Source organism: Triplophysa rosa, linkage group LG5 (assembly GCF_024868665.1).
Source record: "Triplophysa rosa linkage group LG5, Trosa_1v2, whole genome shotgun sequence".
Taxonomy (NCBI): Eukaryota; Metazoa; Chordata; class Actinopteri; order Cypriniformes; family Nemacheilidae; genus Triplophysa; species Triplophysa rosa.
The window spans coordinates 17,139,510-17,160,380 of NC_079894.1; the positions used below are offsets into that span (position 1 = coordinate 17,139,510).

General features: G+C 37.0%; 1 protein-coding gene across 1 annotated transcript in view; it reads left to right on the forward strand.

The window, feature by feature from the left end:
* Nucleotides 1-2,313: 2,313 nt before the first annotated feature.
* Nucleotides 2,314-20,871, forward strand: part of LOC130554886 (probable G-protein coupled receptor 158) — a 28,371-nt gene continuing 9,813 nt past the window's right edge. The window contains exons 1-4 of the mRNA XM_057334771.1: nt 2,314-2,416; nt 14,380-14,482; nt 15,131-15,342; nt 15,587-15,655. Coding sequence (XP_057190754.1) covers nt 2,411-2,416; nt 14,380-14,482; nt 15,131-15,342; nt 15,587-15,655 — 390 coding nt within the window. The 5' untranslated portion in view covers nt 2,314-2,410. The remainder of the gene's footprint in view (nt 2,417-14,379; nt 14,483-15,130; nt 15,343-15,586; nt 15,656-20,871) is intronic.

Below are 20,871 nucleotides of genomic sequence, written 5' to 3' on the forward strand. Positions count from 1 at the left end.
CCGGGTCGCCCGATGCGCAACAGCGCCACATGTCTGAGCAGTGCCCACTAGGCTATTTGCTCCGACAGCCTAGATGTATTTAATAAGATTTTGCCTAGGATTGATGTCTTTCTTGCTGAGATTTCACTCATTGTAAAATCTCTTAAACTTATTTATAGCAATGTGAATAACAAGTTTTTCAAAATGTATGATAACATTTTCTTACTAATTGAGATTTTCCTGTCCTCTTATTTTCCTTATTTTTCTTGTCCTTTGATTCTTGTTCTTTATATTATTGTAATGCGGTGCTGTTCCCTTTTTTTGGAATATTAATAAAAATCATTGGAGCCAGTGAGGGAACGGGACGCGTCACATCATGCAGATGCAGATGCGTATGAGCGTTTTAAACGCGCGATTCATCTTCTGATAATGTAGATCAAGTATATGAAAATAATCCATATGAATATGCAGGATAAGAAAAACGAATGTCGTTCCTTTTGGCAAAAGCAGAAGCCTTCTGGTCAAAGTAGGAGCTCATGTTTGCAGAAGGGAGAACAAAATAATCTCTGGGGAATGCGAAAGTTTTCTGAAGGAAAGAAAAATATTCTTGCGGAAGCGCAAAAGTTTTGCAAAGGAACGCACTTTTGGGGAGAGCAAAATATTTTCACTCCCTTTCCTATTTTTCCACCACCTGTATGTCCCTGTAGTGGCTCAGTGTCGCATCTGTTTTGACAATGTGAGATAACATCGGACATAAAGAAAGACTTGCACATCAAAATGATACTAGGCTAACTTGCTGCGACATCTCTGTACATGTCTTCATTGAACACTGTGTGGCGCACTTGAGCACGCATGGATTTTTCAGATAAAATGACATTTAGTTTTATGAAATTTGTACAAATAATGGACAAACGTGTTTTGTTTTAGCATGATAATTTGACAAAAAAATAATTTTGTGTTTTTAGTAGTCAAGTTTTAATGAAAAACCAGGGACCCCCCAAGTTCACTATTTTAGACCTTATGAGAGGTCCCTTAAGGCTTAAGAGGGGTCCAGGACCGCCCCAGCCCCCCCTCAATTCGAACCCTGATTAAATGGTAAAGATTAATTTACAGATATCTATTGAGTCACGATAATAGAGATGGATGAGCTTCTTATTAGGAAAACCATGCAAAAAATACACAAAACATTTTACTGAACAAAGCCTAGTCCCACTTTTCCTTATTGACAGATGCCATACCATAAGCTATACTGATAAACCCACAAAACGGGTGAGAGAACATCAAGTCAATAAGAAAAAGCATGGTCCTCACGTCTCAAATAACATGCCTTATGGGACAATGAAAGAAGAACCCCCCTAATGGACTGCTATGTGGAGAAAGAGCCTAATGGCAACATCTCACATTTTCACATAATGAACCAGAGTGCTGGATTTCCCCCTTCTAGTTAGAAAGTGATAATGCTTGCTTTAACATCTTACATCACCAACTAGCTGAATTTGCTAGATCAGATTGAATGTGCTTATGCAGAGGTGATAACAACGTCTGTCTGTCATCTAATCATCTCCTTCCCTTCCAGAAAACAATGCAGAGTTATGGAGCTACTAATGCAAAATAAAGTAAAAACTAGAGAAATTGTTTTTAATTTATTTTCCACCAGGAATTGACTAGCTGTGAAGGGAGAAAAACTGAGGAATCAGAAGAATAATGCCGGAAACATTATTTAAAAAAGTTAATAGACGGTTTCAGTGGCAACAACATAAACAAACGTTATGTGGCCCAAACTTAAGTTCTGGTAGACCTCAGCAAAGAATCAATTCATTTAATTTAATACAATTAATACACAATAAAATATTAATATATAAATTCATTAATATAGTAGTATTTTTTATGTATAGAAATTTTGTGTTAACACAAAATAATCGTCTTAATTGTATATAATAACTGTATTAATATTTGGTTAACATTCTAAAGGGATGGTTGAGTCAAAAATAAAAGTCCTGTCATCATTTATTCACCCTCGTGTCGTTCAATTCCTGTACATGATCTGTGGAACACAAAAGAACATATTTTAAGAAATGTCTCAGTGGCTTTGTGTCCAAACAATGGAGGTCAAAGGGGTCCTGTTTGGTTATCAACGATCTTCAAAATATCTTCTTTTGTGTTCTGCAGAAGAAAGTCATACAGGTTTAATAAATATAAAATAAATATTTTTTATTTTTGGCTGCAACCTGGGTAAACTTTAATCTACAATTCCATTTAAAGTTTGTTGCTTAGATCATTTAATCTTCAGTTAATTTTTTTTCTCTCTTTCTTTTCTCTGTCCTTCTCTAGAGGTGTTGTGCGTGTGGATGTTAATCTCCAGGATGTGGACATTGACCAGTGCTCCAGCAGTGGCTGGTTTGCAGGCACTCACCGTTGTAACTTGACAACTATGGAGGTGAGTGTCCGTATCATTATAAAGTATTTTGTTTTATATTGTGTAGTTTGTTAATGGTTTTGAGGACGAAAGCATGCCAACCTGGGCTGCGTTTCCCGATAACGTGGTCTCTTAGCGTGCTACGAAGACTCTAAAGGTACACCTTAACTCAAACTATACCTTTTGAGGTTACTTAAGGTAAACCTTCTTAAGTGCGACGTTAGCAGGTGCTGTCCATGGCGGTGGTGCTGAATATCGATGCCTCGAGAATCGATTGTTCGCTCTACCTTGCGTTATAGACTTGGTAAAGCATTGAGAAAACAATGTTTATTATAAAGAAATGCTTTAGAAATAGTAGAAATTGCATTTATCAGGGCTCACTGAAATAGTATAAAGAAAGAAAGAAATATGTGTGTGTGTGTGTGTGTGTGTGTGTGTATGTATGTATTTATAATTTTGCAAGTGTCTGATCACGCACCCTCACAGCCATACGTTTTCTGTGTTAACCAGCTACATTAACTGGCTGTTTGGCTTCGCCTGTTTTTGAAAGGGTCATTTATATTCTCATAGTTTGCCATCATGTGTTAATGTTCTCCACGATCTGTGTTGATTCACATTATTGGCGTAAATCACTCATTTGTGTATAGGGATAAGTGTCCCATTCAGAATGCCAATCACTCGCGGGACACCCGCAATGGCATGGAAGCCTTGATGTGCCTCCATCACGTGTTGTGCCTGGTGAAAGGCATACGTATGTAATCGGTGGCATGAGGGAGCAGGATGTTTGTACCGCCACACCGAGGTCTTTCTCAGCCCATATTCATCTCCAAACACCTCCAGAAAACTCCCCACGGCATAAAAACAAAGAGCTGCCATGCAGCAGCTGATTTTCGGGGTTGAGGGGGTAGCTCCGTCGAGTTTGTCTCGACAAAGTTGGGCCAACAAGATTCAAGAGCTGCAGAATTTGCTCCCGTGGCAGGCTAAATTTGTGTAGAATTTTCTCTTGTGACATGGTAGCCAGGGGACTAAAATGTTCTCTAATGAAATTGTGCAAATACACTAACTGGCTCCGCGGACGGCGCTGTCTTTGATTTAAAACAACTATTCGCTGTCTCGCTGTCATAGTTTGACCAAACACCCCATAACATTCATTCCCTTTATATAGACTACGCCTTTCCTTTCAAATGGTTTGTCAGCTGATGTGCCTTGGGATAATAGGCTGTAATTAAATACACTAACAACCATGAGTGTATGACAATTTTATTCATGAAAACACTTCAATAGACTACACTGAGTGTATTAAACTGGAGTATTTTATTTGTAAAATTAAAACTAAATTAAAGTAAAAACGTAAATGTAATACTAAATAGAATTTTATATTAAATTTTATATGTGAAATTATCGATTTTTGAAAAATTGCGATGTAGAAAATCTTTTTGCATAGCGGTATGAACCATCAAAGGTGATAAGGTATAGCTAAGAGCGGTCCAGACCAACCTTACGAAAGTATGACTTACAGAAGGTATACTTAACTAAGAAGGTTTTGGGAAACATGTATTAACGATAAGGTACAGCTTAAGGTATAACTTAAGAATGACGTAGCATTAAGAAGGTTTCGGGAAACACAGCCCTGTTCATTTCGACAGCTGTCTGAAGTCTATGCCAAACAAGCAAATGTGTGACAATAATCTTTGAACACACATCCTTTGAAGTCAGTAACAAGAAATACTAAGCCTATTTGTTTTGTTTATTTTCTATATGATGGGATGCATTTGGTTGCATTTTATTATATCCATTTTGCATTCTTCTTTCCTTTTGTCCCGATCAGAACTGACCCGCCAGTTTTGGGTGATGACTCCTGAGTTAACTATTCTAAAGCATTCCAGTGTCATAATGTCCCTCAAGTAAAACGTTTCATGTCATTAGCATCCATTCAGCATTCCAATTAATTTCACCAATTGCTATATCTTTACAGTTCAGTTTGTTCACCTTGAAGCTTCATTGTCCCTCCAGGTTACTTCATTATGTTTGTTTGTATTTTAGATTAAATAAATGGAGGATTTATCATCTACCGCTTGACTAGAGTGTGTGCTAAACTGTGCTGGAAGTTGCTATGTGAGAGCTAATTAAGACCATCCAAGCTGTTCTGCCTCTGTGCCAATGAGAGTTTGCGCTGGCTAGGATGTTTCTGGAAGACGCACACACTAAATCACATTACTGTGTGGGTTTATTTATTACGTCATTGCACAACAGCACAAACTTGGGTGAAACACAGTCTCGCATGCTTGTCTGCTGCAAATATTTGTGTTATTCACAAAGAGATAAAAACAACCTTGCAACTTTTGCAATTTCATTTCATAAAATTTCTATTATATCATTTTGCAGTGTAATATGCAACAAAGTTTTGACAACATCCTTCCCTTGCTGCGACATATTGGAGCCCAGCACATTTGTTTCTTTGTGTACAAGTGGTAAAATCAAAGTCTTGTCATATTAAAGTTTATGTAACATGTTGTCCAAGTGACACATGATCTAAACGCAAAAATGGTTTAATAATTCCAAAATAGTAAATAATCCAGAGGTGTGACTGTTAAACAATGAAACAAACAAAACATGGGCAAAAAAACAACAACAACATGTAAATTACATTAAAAATCCAACAACACACAATGGAAACACTGGAGTATTTATACATATGAGAAACAAAGGGGTGGAGCTAACAGAACTACAAAAAAAACACAGATAACCACAAAACACAGACAGATATGTTTTTTGTAATTGGAAAAAGTGTACGTCTACTTATTTTTAAAGGGAATTAAATGAAAAAAATGTATATATTAAATATTACATGTATTTTGTCATTAATTAAAATCGCAAACAAAATGAATTTTATTTTCACAGATTTTATGTAAATAAAATAAAACAGTCTCACCCACCAACAATCATATCTACAATTTCTATCATTACACCGCCCGACCAAGGGTGCGTTTCCCAAAAGCATCGTTAGCCAACTATGGTCACAAGTTCCATCATTCCAGCGATTTAAGTGTTTCCAAAAACCATTGTTCCAATGATCAATCGCAAGCAGCATTGCAAAGTTGCGTGGTTGGAACTACAGGTCTAGAGCTGTGGTTAGAAGCATCGTTCCTTATTATTATGACATGTAGACTTACATGCATCAAGCTTTTGATCAAAGCAAGCAACATGCAGTGCATTCCATATCCATCACTCAAAATATACACTGTACAAATTTAATTGGACATCTTTTAGTTTGTCAAGGAAGTAGAAGCGCTGTTTTTTTAAAAGTGCGCATGCGCATGATCTGCGTGCGCTAGGACCCTGGGGAATTCCTGGGCGGAATGACGTAGGAGGACACTTATAAATGAATTAAATATCATGAAATAAAACAACAGATAACAAAAAATAGGATAACAGAAGTAGTCCTTAAATGCAATGTATGATACACAAGGCGAGTAGACTCAATTGCAGGGAAAATACAGGATCTTTATTTGGCACAGACCACAGTTCATTTTAATCCAAGAGAGTCAATTCCACTGGAACGGTGGCAAAGGGACAACCGATGGGGAGAAGCTCGACCCACCGTAGAGACGAATGTAGTAGAGCAGAGGTAGTTATCCACCACGGGAGGGATGCTCAACCTGACAAATCTCTCGGGTCGAGAGAACTGATGCCCAGCCGTAGGACGGCTCAGAACCTCGGTAGAGGTAACCCCGCAGGAGGTAAAATCCTCCATGGAGAGAGTGGTGCCAGACGGTGGAGAGTGATGCAAGCCGGTGTTGTGCCGAATTTGGACTCCCTGCCAGATTACGACTCCCCTCATTGATTTTGCTGGGGATTGCTGGGGATTGGCTAATCCTAACCCCTCCCCCACCCCTAATCCTAACACCTAATGTTAGTGGGGAATGGGGGAGTCATAATTTGGCAGGGAGTCTGTTTTCGGCACAACACCGGGACGCCAACGGGAACTAGAGAGATGCAGAGAGATGAAACAGGACAGAACAACTATGGTAAACACCAGTGTTAGGGAAAGTTACTTTTAAAAGTAACAAGTTACAATATTGAGTTACTCTATAAAAAGTAACTAAATACGGTACTTGGGTACTTGTTGTGGAAAGTAACTGAAAGTACTTTTTGCGTTACTTTTGCGTTACTTTTTCTCACCTAACTGATGCTCATGCTTTTCCAGACTTTGCTGTTCTTTAGTGTTTAACACTGTAATGCATTTATCAATCCTATATAGCCTATAACACACCTTTATTTTCTTTAACAAACGCATTTCAAATATTTCTGACCAGTAGTCCTCCACCTCATCAGAGATCTGCCTACTGTTGACACTGCTAACTTCGGTGTCACTCTCCATATTTATTGTGTTTTGACAGCGCGGCTAGTTGCACAAGATGGCGCTGGTGAGCTTTTGGGACAGCAGAGTAGTTTCCAGTCGTATAACACTGTGTGGGAAAATGAGGATTTTTGGCCGGCAAATATGGATGGGTTTTTTATTTTATTTAAAAAAGCAATATATAAGGGATATGACAGATCCTCTATGCACTGCTGTGCTCTTCGTTGAGCCAAAACAACTCGATAGTGTTATACGAAATTATGATTAATCTAACATATAATATATTACTAGTATTATATAATATTATTTTGAGGGGAAAATGACATTTAACATATTATGTTGTATATATGCTGGTATTTGATGAGGAGACTAACAGATGACAGTTGTTTCCTCTCTTTCTCCCGTGCTCCGCCCACTCCCCAACCCTTCTTTTGACAGTGACCACGCCCATTTAAATCTGCAGATCTGTCTGTGTTTTGTTGTTTTAAGCGCACTGTCGATACATTTATTATGGTTTGGAAAACCAATCTGTATTATGCCGCTGCTCGCTGACATCGTGCCTGATGAATGATTGATGCTGGTTCTCGCCGCGGACGAATGATTCATTCGAACCGGTTCTTTCTTTTTAGTGAACCGGTGGAACCAGTTCAGCTGAATCGTTCCCATTTAGCATCTCCCGTAAACACTTAATATTATCCACAAATTAATTCAGTTATTCACTTTCTGAGTCGAGAGTCGGCAACAGTTTTTCGGATCATTAGTTTTCAGATCACAAGAATAGTGCTCTATCAATGTTTTGTTTTGAAGGAGAAAATAAAACATATATCGCTGGACTCGGACGAGACCGACTAGAACATTTGCGAGACCAATGACCAAGTCCGAGACAAGTCCGAGTTCAAATACCAACGAGTCCAAGACAAGTCCGAGACCATAAAAAAACGTCTCGAGTCCGGACTCGAGTACTACAGCACTACAGTAGACATGGCAACACTGCCTATGTCTGACTAGTGACTGTTTCTGTGCAAGCATGAGCGATCATGTCTACACTACTTTTAATTCAGAATTTCACTTCTGCAGTTTAAAAAATGTTCATATAAATCAATGATTAGACTGAAAAGCAACTCGAGTTACTTGAAAAACAAAGTAACTCGAGTATTGATATGTAGATTTATAAAGTAACTGCGTTACATTACGCGTTACTTAAAAAGTACTCTGGTTACTTGTAACACGTTACCCCCAACACCGGTAAACACTGACACGATGCTATCTGAGAACCAGAGTAATTACTAAGGATACCACTAGACAAGACAAGGTTACTGTAGCACTAGACTATAAGCCGATACAGCACATCACAATGATCAGAGAGTTTACACTGCCCTTACGAAAATTAACCATGGGGTTTTTGTGGTACAAGTGTAGTAACCATGTTTTTTTGGTGCATTGATTACTTAGGGCAAAACCATGGTTTTACTACATTAACCATGTTTTTTTGTTTTAAAGCCCATTGCACATTGAGTCTGAAATTTGCGTTCGAAATTTCCGCACATTAAAAAATAAATACGACCTCACATTGTGTCAATCACATTTACACACTGCCTCCGATATTTTCGTCCATCATAAAAAAATTTGGACCTGGTTCGATTTTCTGCGTTTTAGCATCCGTAGCAAGCATTTTGAGTGGCCTTTGTAACAAGCTCAATAAAACGGAAGTAAGGAGGCGGGAACCGGCGAACATTTAACAATCTTTAATCAAAATAAATAAACAATAAACAGCAAATAACAGGCCGGCCCCTCACGGACGACTGCCGGCCACACAAACTTAAACAAAACTTAACTAATGTCCGGGCCCGGTCCTCTCTCGTCGGCAGTCCCGTCGATCGTCCTCTTATACTCCCTAGCTCCCTGTGAGGCATGCGGGACTGGTGCGCGTACAGCTGATACTCATTATCACTCACGCCACCGGCCCCGCCTTCCTGCCCCACGGCTCTCGTCCCGCCTTCCTCGCTACAGCCTTTTATAACAATTCAGAGACACCGTACAAACGAGAGGCAAATACGAAAAATCGCATATGAAAATTTCGGACTGTATGTGCAAAGACCTTAACTGTAAACCATGTTTTTTCAATTTTAACTGTAGTAAAACCATGGTAAATTTTCGTAAGGGTGAAAAGGTCCGACACAAGACAAGAGAACAAGAGGGACTAAATAGCCACCTAACAAGCCAACAGGGGAATTAGAGGTAATGATTATTATTATTATTATTATTTAGGTTTATTTGAAAGGGACCATGTACAATTATAACATTAATGTTTCCATTTCATGCATTGTACCGAATTTAGTCCACAGGCTAATTTCCATCCGCAGTCCCTTGGCAGGTAAACATAAATTAAAACACAGATATACATATACAATGATGATAACGATAGCCAGGAATATCTACAGGTGAACAGGGTGAAGAGGGGATGAGAAACCTGTGAGGGAAAAGCCTAACAGGGAAACACGAAGGCGGGGTAAGTGACGCAGACACCGGCGAGCTGTCAAAACAACTAGCACATGCATCCGACAGAACAAACATAGACACAGTGACAGGAAGAAAACCCACGTGACCGGGATCACGACAGTATGTTATTTAGATCAAGAATTTGACATTAATTTGATCTGAACGTATTTATTAGTATACGTCATTACTCCTCCACCTGTGTGGCATCATCAACTAGATTGCTGAACAAACTTGGTTCAAACAATTGATCTCCGACAGAGTTACTACGGTTTCGGGAAACCCCGCAGGAGGTAAAATCCTCCAGGAAACTAGCTGATATATTGAGTGGGATTGAGGAGAACCTCAGGCTATCTTCTGATCTATTATGAATGCAGTGTAATGGATTGCAGGGGCTTTCCTGAATTATTGACTGTGCTCTGTGTCTATGTGGTCCTCCTCATGGGAACACCGAAGGAGAAGTGGAGAAAAAGCACAAAACATTCAAAAGAAGAACGTTTGCTTCCGACCACAGCGACTGATGCAAAACTGCTCCAGAGATCTTGTGTGTTTTCAACAGAGAAAGAGGAAAAAAGAAGCGTGCATGTGTCTGTCTGTGTATCACTCCCTGCTAGCAGGACTCTATTTATAGCCTCTACCTAAGCAGCAAGATGTGCCACCTAAAATCGTCCCTGTCATTTGCGATGAGCCAAGAGAACATCAGTTAGAGGTTGACATTAAGGAGGAGTGCATCATGTGCACTTGATTTCCTGCAATGACTTTGACCCTGAGGTGTATTACTCTGTATGATGGGTTGAGTGGATGCCAGGCTTTATTTTCCTTCTGTTACAGTTCTAGAGATTTTCTGCGCAGAAAAAGTCTTCACCATATATTCGGAGCTCTGCAAAATCAAGGTTTTTTTAATACTATTTAGTGCAAGACCTTTATAATGCTATTTCATCTCTTCCATGAAATTAGTTGTGAGGGTAATGTTGTGCCATGATGGATCTCATAAGTTGAAAGTCAATAGAAAACTATTGTCTCTGAATATAATGAGTTGGCTTATTGCATAAACATCTCACGCCTCATTTGTATTTGACTTTGGGCCTAAATATATAAAAAGTTATGGTTCCCCAAAATGATCATTTCTCCCTCATGCTGTTCCAACCCCAACTTTCTTTCCTCTGCGGAACATAAAACTTCGGAGCTGTTTAGTAAAGGGGCATTCAAATATGCATCTTTAACTATTGCAATAAATGTCAATGTCCTACTGTATGAGTGCCACATTCTAGTAAGTAGAGAGTGTAAAAGCCCTTAACTTTTAAAATGTTTATAAATGTCCCGAGACGCCTACATTTTGTCTCATAATGTTGCATTGCTCTTGTAAGTGTGACTGGGAGGAACTTTATTTCTTAATTGTGGCCAAGATGAATGTTGCTTCTGTGAGTCATGTTTACACATGCTGCTTTCTCAAGGTGTATTTAAGACCAGTCAATTCTTGAATAATTTAGAATGCTCTGCATGGACGCACCTTGTAATCGAGTCTAGATGCAGAAAATCAAAGTGGCAAGAAAAAATCACATGCACATGGAGAACTAACCTTATAAGTAATGAGAGGGCCAGGAAGAGTTGGTTTTATGTCTTTATTTTTTTCAAAGAACGGTCATGGCAGGAGGCTGTGATGTGTTCCACTGACCTGAGATTAAGCCATGACAGTGTTGATGATGTAATATCAGGGTTTTTCCTGGCTCAAAATGAGGCGGAGGTTGTGCCATCCTGATTTTGTACACACACACGTAGGCCTACCGTACCTTTAAGTGGCTTAACCAAAGTGACTTTGAGTTTGACATATTAAAAGTTCTAATAAAATTAGATAAAAATGACAATTATTAACTTATATAAAACATTACTTTTATTCAACCAAACAGAAATGTTTTTTTTTTATCAAACAAAGCTTTTTTTAACATTTCAACTAACTTTTCAGCCCACAATAGCCAACTGAATTAACCAGTCTTTCTAAATGAGCAAAGCTCATTCACATCTTGCATTCTCTGTGGTTCAAATGACTTTAAATGATTCAAGGATCTCTTATATTCGCTAGTGACTGAAAAGTTCAATAGTTTAAATGAATCGGTTCAAATGAGTCATTCTTGTGCGAGTCGTAATGAACGCAATATGCATTCATACTGGCGAACTCACTGTGTACAGTATACGCTGATTCAACGATCCAGCTGCACAGCTAAAGACATTACAATGATGTGTGGCATGTTAATTTAATAAATTTCAAGAAATTAAACGTACTTGGATGCAAAACAAACAGCCGTGAAACACAGGCTGGCTCTTGTTCTGCAACTCTTTTTAGCGCCTCCACTGTGGCGTAATGTCTCAACTGCAGTTACAAATGACAGTCTGTTAAATGCATGCAGCATTTCTTGTGAAGACTCGCAACATAATTTGGGCGATAGCCTGAGGCGGCACGACATTTGACGGAGGCGGCCGCCTCCAATTTCTCTATGCAGGAAAAACCCTGTAATATAAATGATGAGGCTAATGGATGCTTTGTGAAGATTGTCACGATTCATTGGAGATCAGAGCTGTGTGAAGCAAACAAACACACTATCAAAGGTTCTGGCTTTACTTTTGGACTGATGTAGATCAATGTCCAATGTCACACTTATTCTATTCTCTGTCTCAGATGGCAAGTCCACAGGGACACCCAGAGCCAATTTACTGACAGTTTGATGCATACTGCACTTCAAAATCATAATATTTAGTTTTTATTACAACACAATCTCATGGCAATTCATATATATTTTATAAGGTGACTAATTCATATGAATGTATACAATATCACTTGTACATTTTAGTAGAAGGCTTTCTGTTAGTAGGTTTAGGGGTAGGGCTCTATTCTTGCTATTTTCCAACAATCGTACATGTTTTATTTCTATTCATATGACATCATCACCCTGTAAAATAGTTACAGTACGTTTGCCTGTGAGATCATGTTGGTTTTTATTTTGGTTTATATACAGTACGTATTAACCACAGGCATGAGAATACATGCCTACATTCATTCATTTAGTTCTATTAACATTTAAATCTAAGATATTGTTGCTTTTACTGTATGTTGCTTATAAAACTGTAAGCTAAGAAGTACTATTGTAGTGGAGCTTTTTTTGTAGTGGAGAATTCATGGTGCAAACCCATAATGTTCATCCTGAATTAGAGTGACTGTGATTAGGGTGTAAATATAGGATTGTGCTGAATTGAATGGATGTGGTTTTTCTCTTAAATGGTCTGTTCTGCCTCTTTTAGTACTAACGGATGGGCATGAAAGAGACTTCCAATGGCACAGCTGAGTGTGTTTGTTTATATTGTATAGTACATTTCAATATATGCATTTGCTTTCTTCTAATAGAACACATAAAGATGATTACCTCATATATATTCTTGAAATTGTAGCTTAGTTTGAGGAAACACAAAAAAGTCACTACTCATAGAAAAAACGTACACACCATACAGTATCCGGTTGTGTTCACCATAATACAAATCTAGAAACAGGCATGTTTATGTAATAGTTCATGAATTTAATGGTAGTTGAAGTATCTACTTACACACAATAATCAGTATACTGTATATTGCAAGAATCTACAGTAATATTTTTACGTTTCCAAATGTTCTAGTAAAAGGCTGTTGACATGTGATGACAAAAAGAAAAGACACAGCAGAAATGCTGAAACATTCTCTGATTTACTAACACAGCAGTGCTGGATGGGTCAAAACAGGGCAGAGAAGCATCCCTGAAGGTGTGCTGTCACATGTCCGGGCTGAGAGGTTGAGCAGTGCTGTCTTCAATGACAGATTGATCTCATAACTCTGCTTATGCTGACTGTGTTGTGTACGTTTTTAATTGAAAGCCCTCATTTTCTGTTTATTTGTTTTCTTATGATCTTAAAACTTAATTTGAAACAAACGTCTCAGGTCACCCACTTTAAGACTGCAAGTCTTTCTTTAATAAATTATTTTTAATAAAAACAACAATCATATATTATACACCATATCCAGGTCACTGCTCCCCTCACATAAAAAAGAAACAAATTTAAGTTAATTTTCATTAAATTACAAAGGTAATTTTCATTATATTATATTATTATTCATTATATATTATATAAATTTTACAGAATTTTACAGGTTTTTTTTTTTTACAGATTATCCACGTATAATGTCCAAAAACTGTAATTTTACATTGTGTTTTTGAAATATGGTAAAAAAAAGTGAAATTACAGAAAAAGATTGCCAATTTACAAGAAAAACAGGAAAAACATGTAATTTTTTACATGTTATTTGTATACAACAATGAGAAACTTATTTTCTTTAGGCAAATACATTTTTCCATTTTATTTCTGCAGTGAATTATAACCTACACATAGGCCTATGATCAAGTTCCTCACAGCTCTCAGAGTCATAAGTTTACTTAATAACCCAATTTACTTTTACAATGTGCAATACTGTGCTGCTTTATCTCTTAAGTTCAATTAAGTTTACATATCAGTATTTGAGAAACACATAAAATCGGTTATATTGCCTCCATTTAAGTGGCTTTTGGCAGCTACTCTAATCTCAGTAGTAAGTGAAGCTATATCGATCTAAAATAGAGGTAATTTTGTTTGAGGACAGCATTGCATTATTCTAATGTTTGTTTTAGACTTGCTTTCGTAGAGCCTTCCCTGCTAAAATAAAGGTGACAAAACAATGACTATTTTAAACATTTCTGTGATCTCAGTTATAAAACATATTGAGAAAACCTCACTTCAGTGTACATCGCACTTCCAGAATATTTATAGAGAAGTGTCATGTTGGTGTTCTTCATTCAGAGTTCACAAAAATACAATAAAGTTTGTTTCTAAAGTAGACTGAGAATTTATGTACACTTTTGAAAGGTCACAAAATTGTGTTTTTGTAAGAGCATCGGGTAAAAGGGGGTGTTCAATTTCATGCAGCACTACACAGACCAATAGATCACTGCGGTACTTTTTATTGTCATACACCGATTCGTATGCGCAGGCCCATCAACATCAATGTTGTGTTTCAACAACTGTAACGCTTACTTATGAATTCTAGTTCTAAAACTCAACTCTTTCTTTTCCAGTGTAAACCAATTCTAGGCAACGGATTTGTGCTGGATAAGTACAAGTGTCAATGCAAATCAGGTTTTTACCATCCGAGTAGAGTGACACTCAATGGCTTCTCAAGTAAGTATGACACATTCATGACTTTGTTTGTTGTTTGAATGATTATGTTAAAGCGAACTGTAGGAACATTTTAACCAACTATACATTTAAAGTCTTCTTGTATTTTTATAATATTACAGTTTATAATTAGCAATAACATGTGAATTTAAATGAAACCTGTCTGTATATCAACATTGGTAATGTGTGTGGTCCCTGCCCACACAAAACTTGCCACCAGTGCTGTGCAGTTGCTGAGATGTTCAGATTGGTATCAGAATGTTGCTTTACAGTTGCTATGGCATTTATAGGCAGTTGCTAAGGATTTGTGTAGTTGCTAGGTGGTTACTTACTGGTCCAAGTCTCTGTGATGTCCTGGCCTCTAGATATGGCACGAATTCCTTGCAAGCACGAATAACCACTGCTTGCAGGCATTATTAACCATATCTTACAGATATTTTGATGATCTAAAACAGAACAACAAAAAACAGAACTTAGTTTATATTCATTTAATGTGAAAGTAATATTCTCTCCTTTAAGATAAACACAGGCACATTAACCTTGGTACAGTACATTTATGCACTAACAATACAACTTACAATACAAACCCATGCAAAAGATGCATACAATGCAGTCATGTGAAAAGATATGATATAGTGTGGTTGTTGTTAGAATCAAACCGGGGCTCATACAGTGATGAATTCTGGGAAGTGCCTGGGAGGTGTCTGCCATGCCGAGAAGGGTGTACAATCTGCAACGATGACACGCCATGTCTGGCTCAAGAAGACACTGCCCTCCGTCTGGCCATGGTCTCCTTTCAAGGCTTCTGTATGCTCATGGACTTCATCAGTATGCTGGTTGTCTACCACGTTCGCCGTAACAAGGTAACTGCTGTGCCCCAGCTATAACATTTAGTCATTTTTATCATTTTTGTAAAACAGTTTACAATTGTCCAAACACACAGAACTTCTATTAAACTAGCAAAAGCTTTTCAAAGCATGGCAGACTAAACAGTTGCAATGGTACTATCTATTGTTCAATTGGACTAAATGGGAAACTATTTTTCACAATCAAACTTTAATTTTCTCAACTACTATTTGATTGTTTTTTTCCCCTTTCTTGTTTCAGAGAATCAGAGCATCTGGTCTTATTCTTGTTGAAGCGATTCTGGCGGGATCTGTACTTCTCTACTTTCCTGTAAGTTTGAACTTCCGTATTACCGAAATGGAAGCACAAGATCCATTCCCATAATGTCACGTAATGTGAACATACATATACTGTAAGTGTAACAGGATATAAAACAAATCACAGGACTTGATGTTATCCAATGGGAATTGATTGGAGAGGTCCATATACTCTTAAAAATAAAGGTGCTTAAAAGGTTCTTCACAGCGATGCCATAGAAGAACCATTTTTGGTTCCACAAAGTACCATTCAGTCAAAGGTTCTTTAAAGAACCATCTCTTTCTTATTTTTTATAATCTAAAGAACCTTTTTTTGCCACAATGAACCTTTTGTGAAACGGAAAGGTTCTCCGGATGTTAAAGGGTCTTCTATGGCGTCGTGAAGCACCTTTATTTTTAAGAGTTACTATAAAAATTTTGAGACAATATTATGAAGACAAGTATACTGTATATATATTTTTTTGCAATAACATGCACCAGTAAATCATGCACAATAGGACCAGGAATGAGTAATGAGGGACTAAACAGTCAATTTAGATTTCATGTTGACTTCATAGGTCCAAACCTTTTGAACTTTTTCCTTGCTAGGGTTTTCATAAACTTTGATGGCCTCCAGATTATTTTCTTCTACAGTATATGAACACACAACATATAGTATAAAATCCACCCCCTATTGTATAACAGCTAAAACATGGAAAGCCGAAAAACAATGTCAATGGTGGGGAAGAATTGTTTCATGAAGGAAAGAAAATCAACCAAAGAGTTAAAAGACCAGACATTTTGAAGATGCAGCTGTAAAGGTTCACTCTTCTTGGGTTTATCCTCAAATGACAGATTTTCACATTCTGCTCTTGAGGCTCTTTCTACCTCAACATTCTTTTGGTTTTGTGGCACAACTTTTCTTGTGTATTGCATAAGCTTGTTTAACTTGGAAAGAGTGAAATTATTTAGAAGCTCAGTTTGAGTCTGAGTTTGATGGTGACCAGCATTCACTCAGATTTCCCCTTTCACAGCTCTAATGCAAATGAAGTTCTCATTTTTGTCACATCTCTTCTGCCTAGTGAAATCCCATCAGAACATGTTCATACTGTAAAAAGTGTGAGCTTTGGTTAAACATTAAGGAAGATGTCCTATATTTCTCTGATTTCTGTGAATATGTTCTCCCTCAGATATGAATTAACTATAAACTCACTTCAGATACAGTGAGGTTTTTTTATTCATGTGTGACTGGGAAAAGATTGATTAAATGATCAGGGTGGGGACATTTCAGGAATAAGTGAGACTTCAAGTGTTACACAAACATAAATCTGTCACTGTATAAGGTATCTTTCAGAGTATAAATGCCACAATCAAAGCTAGAAATCCTACTCCCAAATTCCGTTTGACATTAAAACGAAGCCAATAAGACGATAAGCATGAAAATCTCTGCAAAATTTGGCTACTTTCTCATTTCACTCACAGCTATAGTGACAACTTGCATATCGCTGCTGACCGTCTAAAACCTTGTATCTCCATATGTCGTCATTTTGTATCTCCATATGTCGTCATTTTTAATGTTGCCATAAATCATTATTAGTCACCCTTTATGTTTGTCACTGGGTTTTGCAAATATTTAAACCAATACTCAGTATTTAAATGTGCTTGTAAACTTTGAAGGACAGCGGTGAAATTCTTCATTTAGGGCCTTATTGACTTTTTGTCACATGACTGTGGTTTGGCATTTTGGTATTTGTGTCATTTTGAAATTCTCCTAACAATGTTAAAATCAAACCTTGTTTTGATATTCTCTTAGATTTAGTGATCATCTTCAATTAAAACAGACACATCATCTGATGTGCTTTATATTGCCTGTGGTATTTTTCTCAGTTCTTTAACTAAGCACACCTTTCATGCTATCTGTGATAGTCAACAGCTCATGCATGTGTATGAGAGAGAGAGTGGGTGTTACCTACACAGCAGGTTACATGCAATTTCAGTTATTGAATGTTGAAAAACTATTTGAAAAACTACTCTCTCTCTCATATACATGCATGAGCTGTTGACTCTTGTATCATCATAGTAACTTTAATATTGACTACAGTGGGTAAGTAAATGTTTTCTGTAGTGAAACTATTGGTTTGTTTAAGAAAAATATCCACATTTCACATGTGCTGAAGTGTCATAAGTAATGGCCACTTTTCATGATCCAATCAATTCTCATTGGATAAATTATATACAAGACTGAATAAAAAATGAAGTCCTGCTCTTCACTTTTCCTCTTGTTACACTCATTAGATCACTCAAGTGAAATAGGTTCCGTTCAACGTTTGACCATTTTTCATGGTACAGTAAACTGTATAATGATGTTCATTTTAGTTCTATATGAAATGCATGACTATACATGTACATTAGGAGAAAGCAGCACTTAAATATTTGCATGCACTCAGAAGCTCTCATAGCTTCATGTGTTTTTCTATTGCAGCGTGCCATGTGCTGCTGTGCTGCACTGTGCATTATTAATAAGCCCATCTAGAGCAACTTGTTAAAAATAAATCCTTTGATTTATTAATGTTTAGAGTGTTGGTGGGGAGGGAAACCTATTTTTCTTTGGTTTGACATTCTGCTCTACTGTATAGATAGCTTCCATTCACGGGGACCTTCGGTGTATGTACAGTAGATAGAAATAGCTCATTCTAAGGTATTTTTGGATCCTCCAAAAAATTACACACTGGACCTTTAATATATGGTATCAAAAGAACATATTATTCAAGCTATAGTCCTTATCAGCACCTTCCCTGTGAATTAAACTCATGACCCTGGCATTGCTAGTATCATGCTCTACCAGTGCTTGAACAGTTGAAATTAGTTTGTAAATAATAAGTTGTGTGAAGTTTATAAGATTAAACATGTTAAATATTGTAAAATAACATAGAGAGACTCTTTTTAAATTCTTGAAAAAAGAAAATCCAACTCAAAACTAGTCCTGAAAGAGAAATGTAAAATGCCCTCATGTATCAAGTCTTAAACGTACTTCCTAATGAGTGCAAAAAAGTATGTGGCTTGTTTATTTCTCTGCCCTGAGAAGTGCTGCTAATTGACCCTTCGCTAAGCCCCGCCTTCCTTAGTTACTGTTGCTACGCCTGTCAAGCTTTCACACCTGGCAAGTGTATTACAGTTTGTATGCACCGGTGTCAGACATTCCCAAGGAGATAATTAGTCATTTTTGGCAAACATGTGAAATATCTGAGAGAGCAAGACAAAAGGGACTGCAGTGTGCATTCGAGGGATATTTCCACATCATAATATGCAACCGATTAGAAAATAATTTAATCAAATTGAAGCTAAAGCCTATGAATGATAACATTCTCCCGCTTATATTTGTGACCCTGGACAACAAAACCAGTCTTATGTGTCAATTTTTCGAAATTGAGATTTTTACATAATCTGAAATCTTTCTATAGATTTATGAGTTGTTAGAATAGGACAATATCTGGGCGAGAGACAACTGTTTAAAACTCAGGAATCTGAGAGTGCAAAAAAATCAAAATATTGAGAAAATAGCCTTTGAAGTTGTTAATCAGGGGCACTGTGGCAGTCCATCCACTCACAAAAATAAAGTTTTTATATATTTAAGGTAAGAAATTTACAAAATATCTTCATGGAACATGATCTTTACTTAATATCCTAATGATTTTTGGCATAAAAGAAAAATCGATAATTTTGACCCACACAATGTATTTTTGTCTTTTACAAAAAATGTTCCCGTGCTACTTAAGACTGGTTTTGTGATCCAGGGTCACATTTTAGTAACGCGCCAGGCTACTGCTCACACGTCGTGGGTCTAATCTACGCCTTGGACCTGGCAAGAGCCAGAGATGCTGAGCTGAGCCGAGCCATACATCATCAACAACACAAACAAATTTCCGTCTTGCCTTTAATCATCTTATTTTACGTTCAAATATATGCATTATGAACAAAGAACCGTCATTATTTCCAAGCAATGATGTGCTGAGTTATCTAGCTAGCTAACATTAGCGTTCTCTTACCTTGGAGCAAACATAGGTGTTTTTGTTAATCCTGTCGACCTTTAGTGGGACATTCTAAAACGCTTAACGTACCTAAACAGCGATAAAGGAAAACCAAGTTTCTGTCAAATTTTACTTCTAATAAACACACGCTGCTGTCAAAAGAACGAGCTCTTGGTCCTTCTATGCTTTATTTTACGTAAGATGCCCGAAAACAGACAGACAACGAGGTATGAAGAACAGCATCTGCACAGCTTTTACCCAAACTCCATCCACACCTGAGTATATCTAGTCACCTTGGCGTCAAGAAAGGGATTTTAGTGTGCTCAGTAATAAACTGAAAGTAAAACGAGTGCCAACTGTGAAGAGTACAGGATGACAATAGCTTTATCTCAAGTTAAAAATACAGATTATAAATTAAACGCCAAGTAGTGACTTTTGCTTTCAAGGTTAAATATGACCCTACAACCCTTACGGAAACAAAAATATATGGGAATATACTGCAAAATATAATGCAATATATTGCATAATACATTTCCATATATTGGAAGCTGGTGCTAATATTTTTAAATATACAGCAATATATGCATTGACAATATATGGCTATATATTGAACATATACATATATTTAGAAATAAAGACAAAAATAAATCTAATATTCATCACGTTTGATCTTTTATTGAGTATATATTGCACATAGATGTTCCCATAAAAATGTGATTGTATATTATACATATATGGACACATTCACATAATGAGTTAAAGCAGGTTTCTAGTTCTCAGCATGCTTTGCTTCTGACTGCTAAAGGAGAGTAAAAATGTTTAAATGTAGGCGTTATTTCATGTCTTTTTGCTGAATATTAATATAGTGGGAGATCTGTTAGTGTTTAATGTTGTATTACTTTGAAATTTAGAAGGGTTTCTAGTATGTGTAAATTTGTGGGGTTACCGTGGTGTTGAAGAGTAGAGCCTGTGGTTAGGATAACGATTGGCCAAACATCATTAGGATTATTTATTAATTTATTTAAAAAGTAATGGCTGTGTGCTTTTCAGTGCAGTGATTGTCTGTTCACTAAGTGCTTTAGTATCAGCAGGTGTGCACTTATGCTATTGTAAACTAGCTGTTTTAAAATATTAAACATGTATATTGTAAATGCTTGTTAAACATACAAAATATATATTTATATGTATATGTGTGTGTGTGTGTGTACTGTATATATGGCAT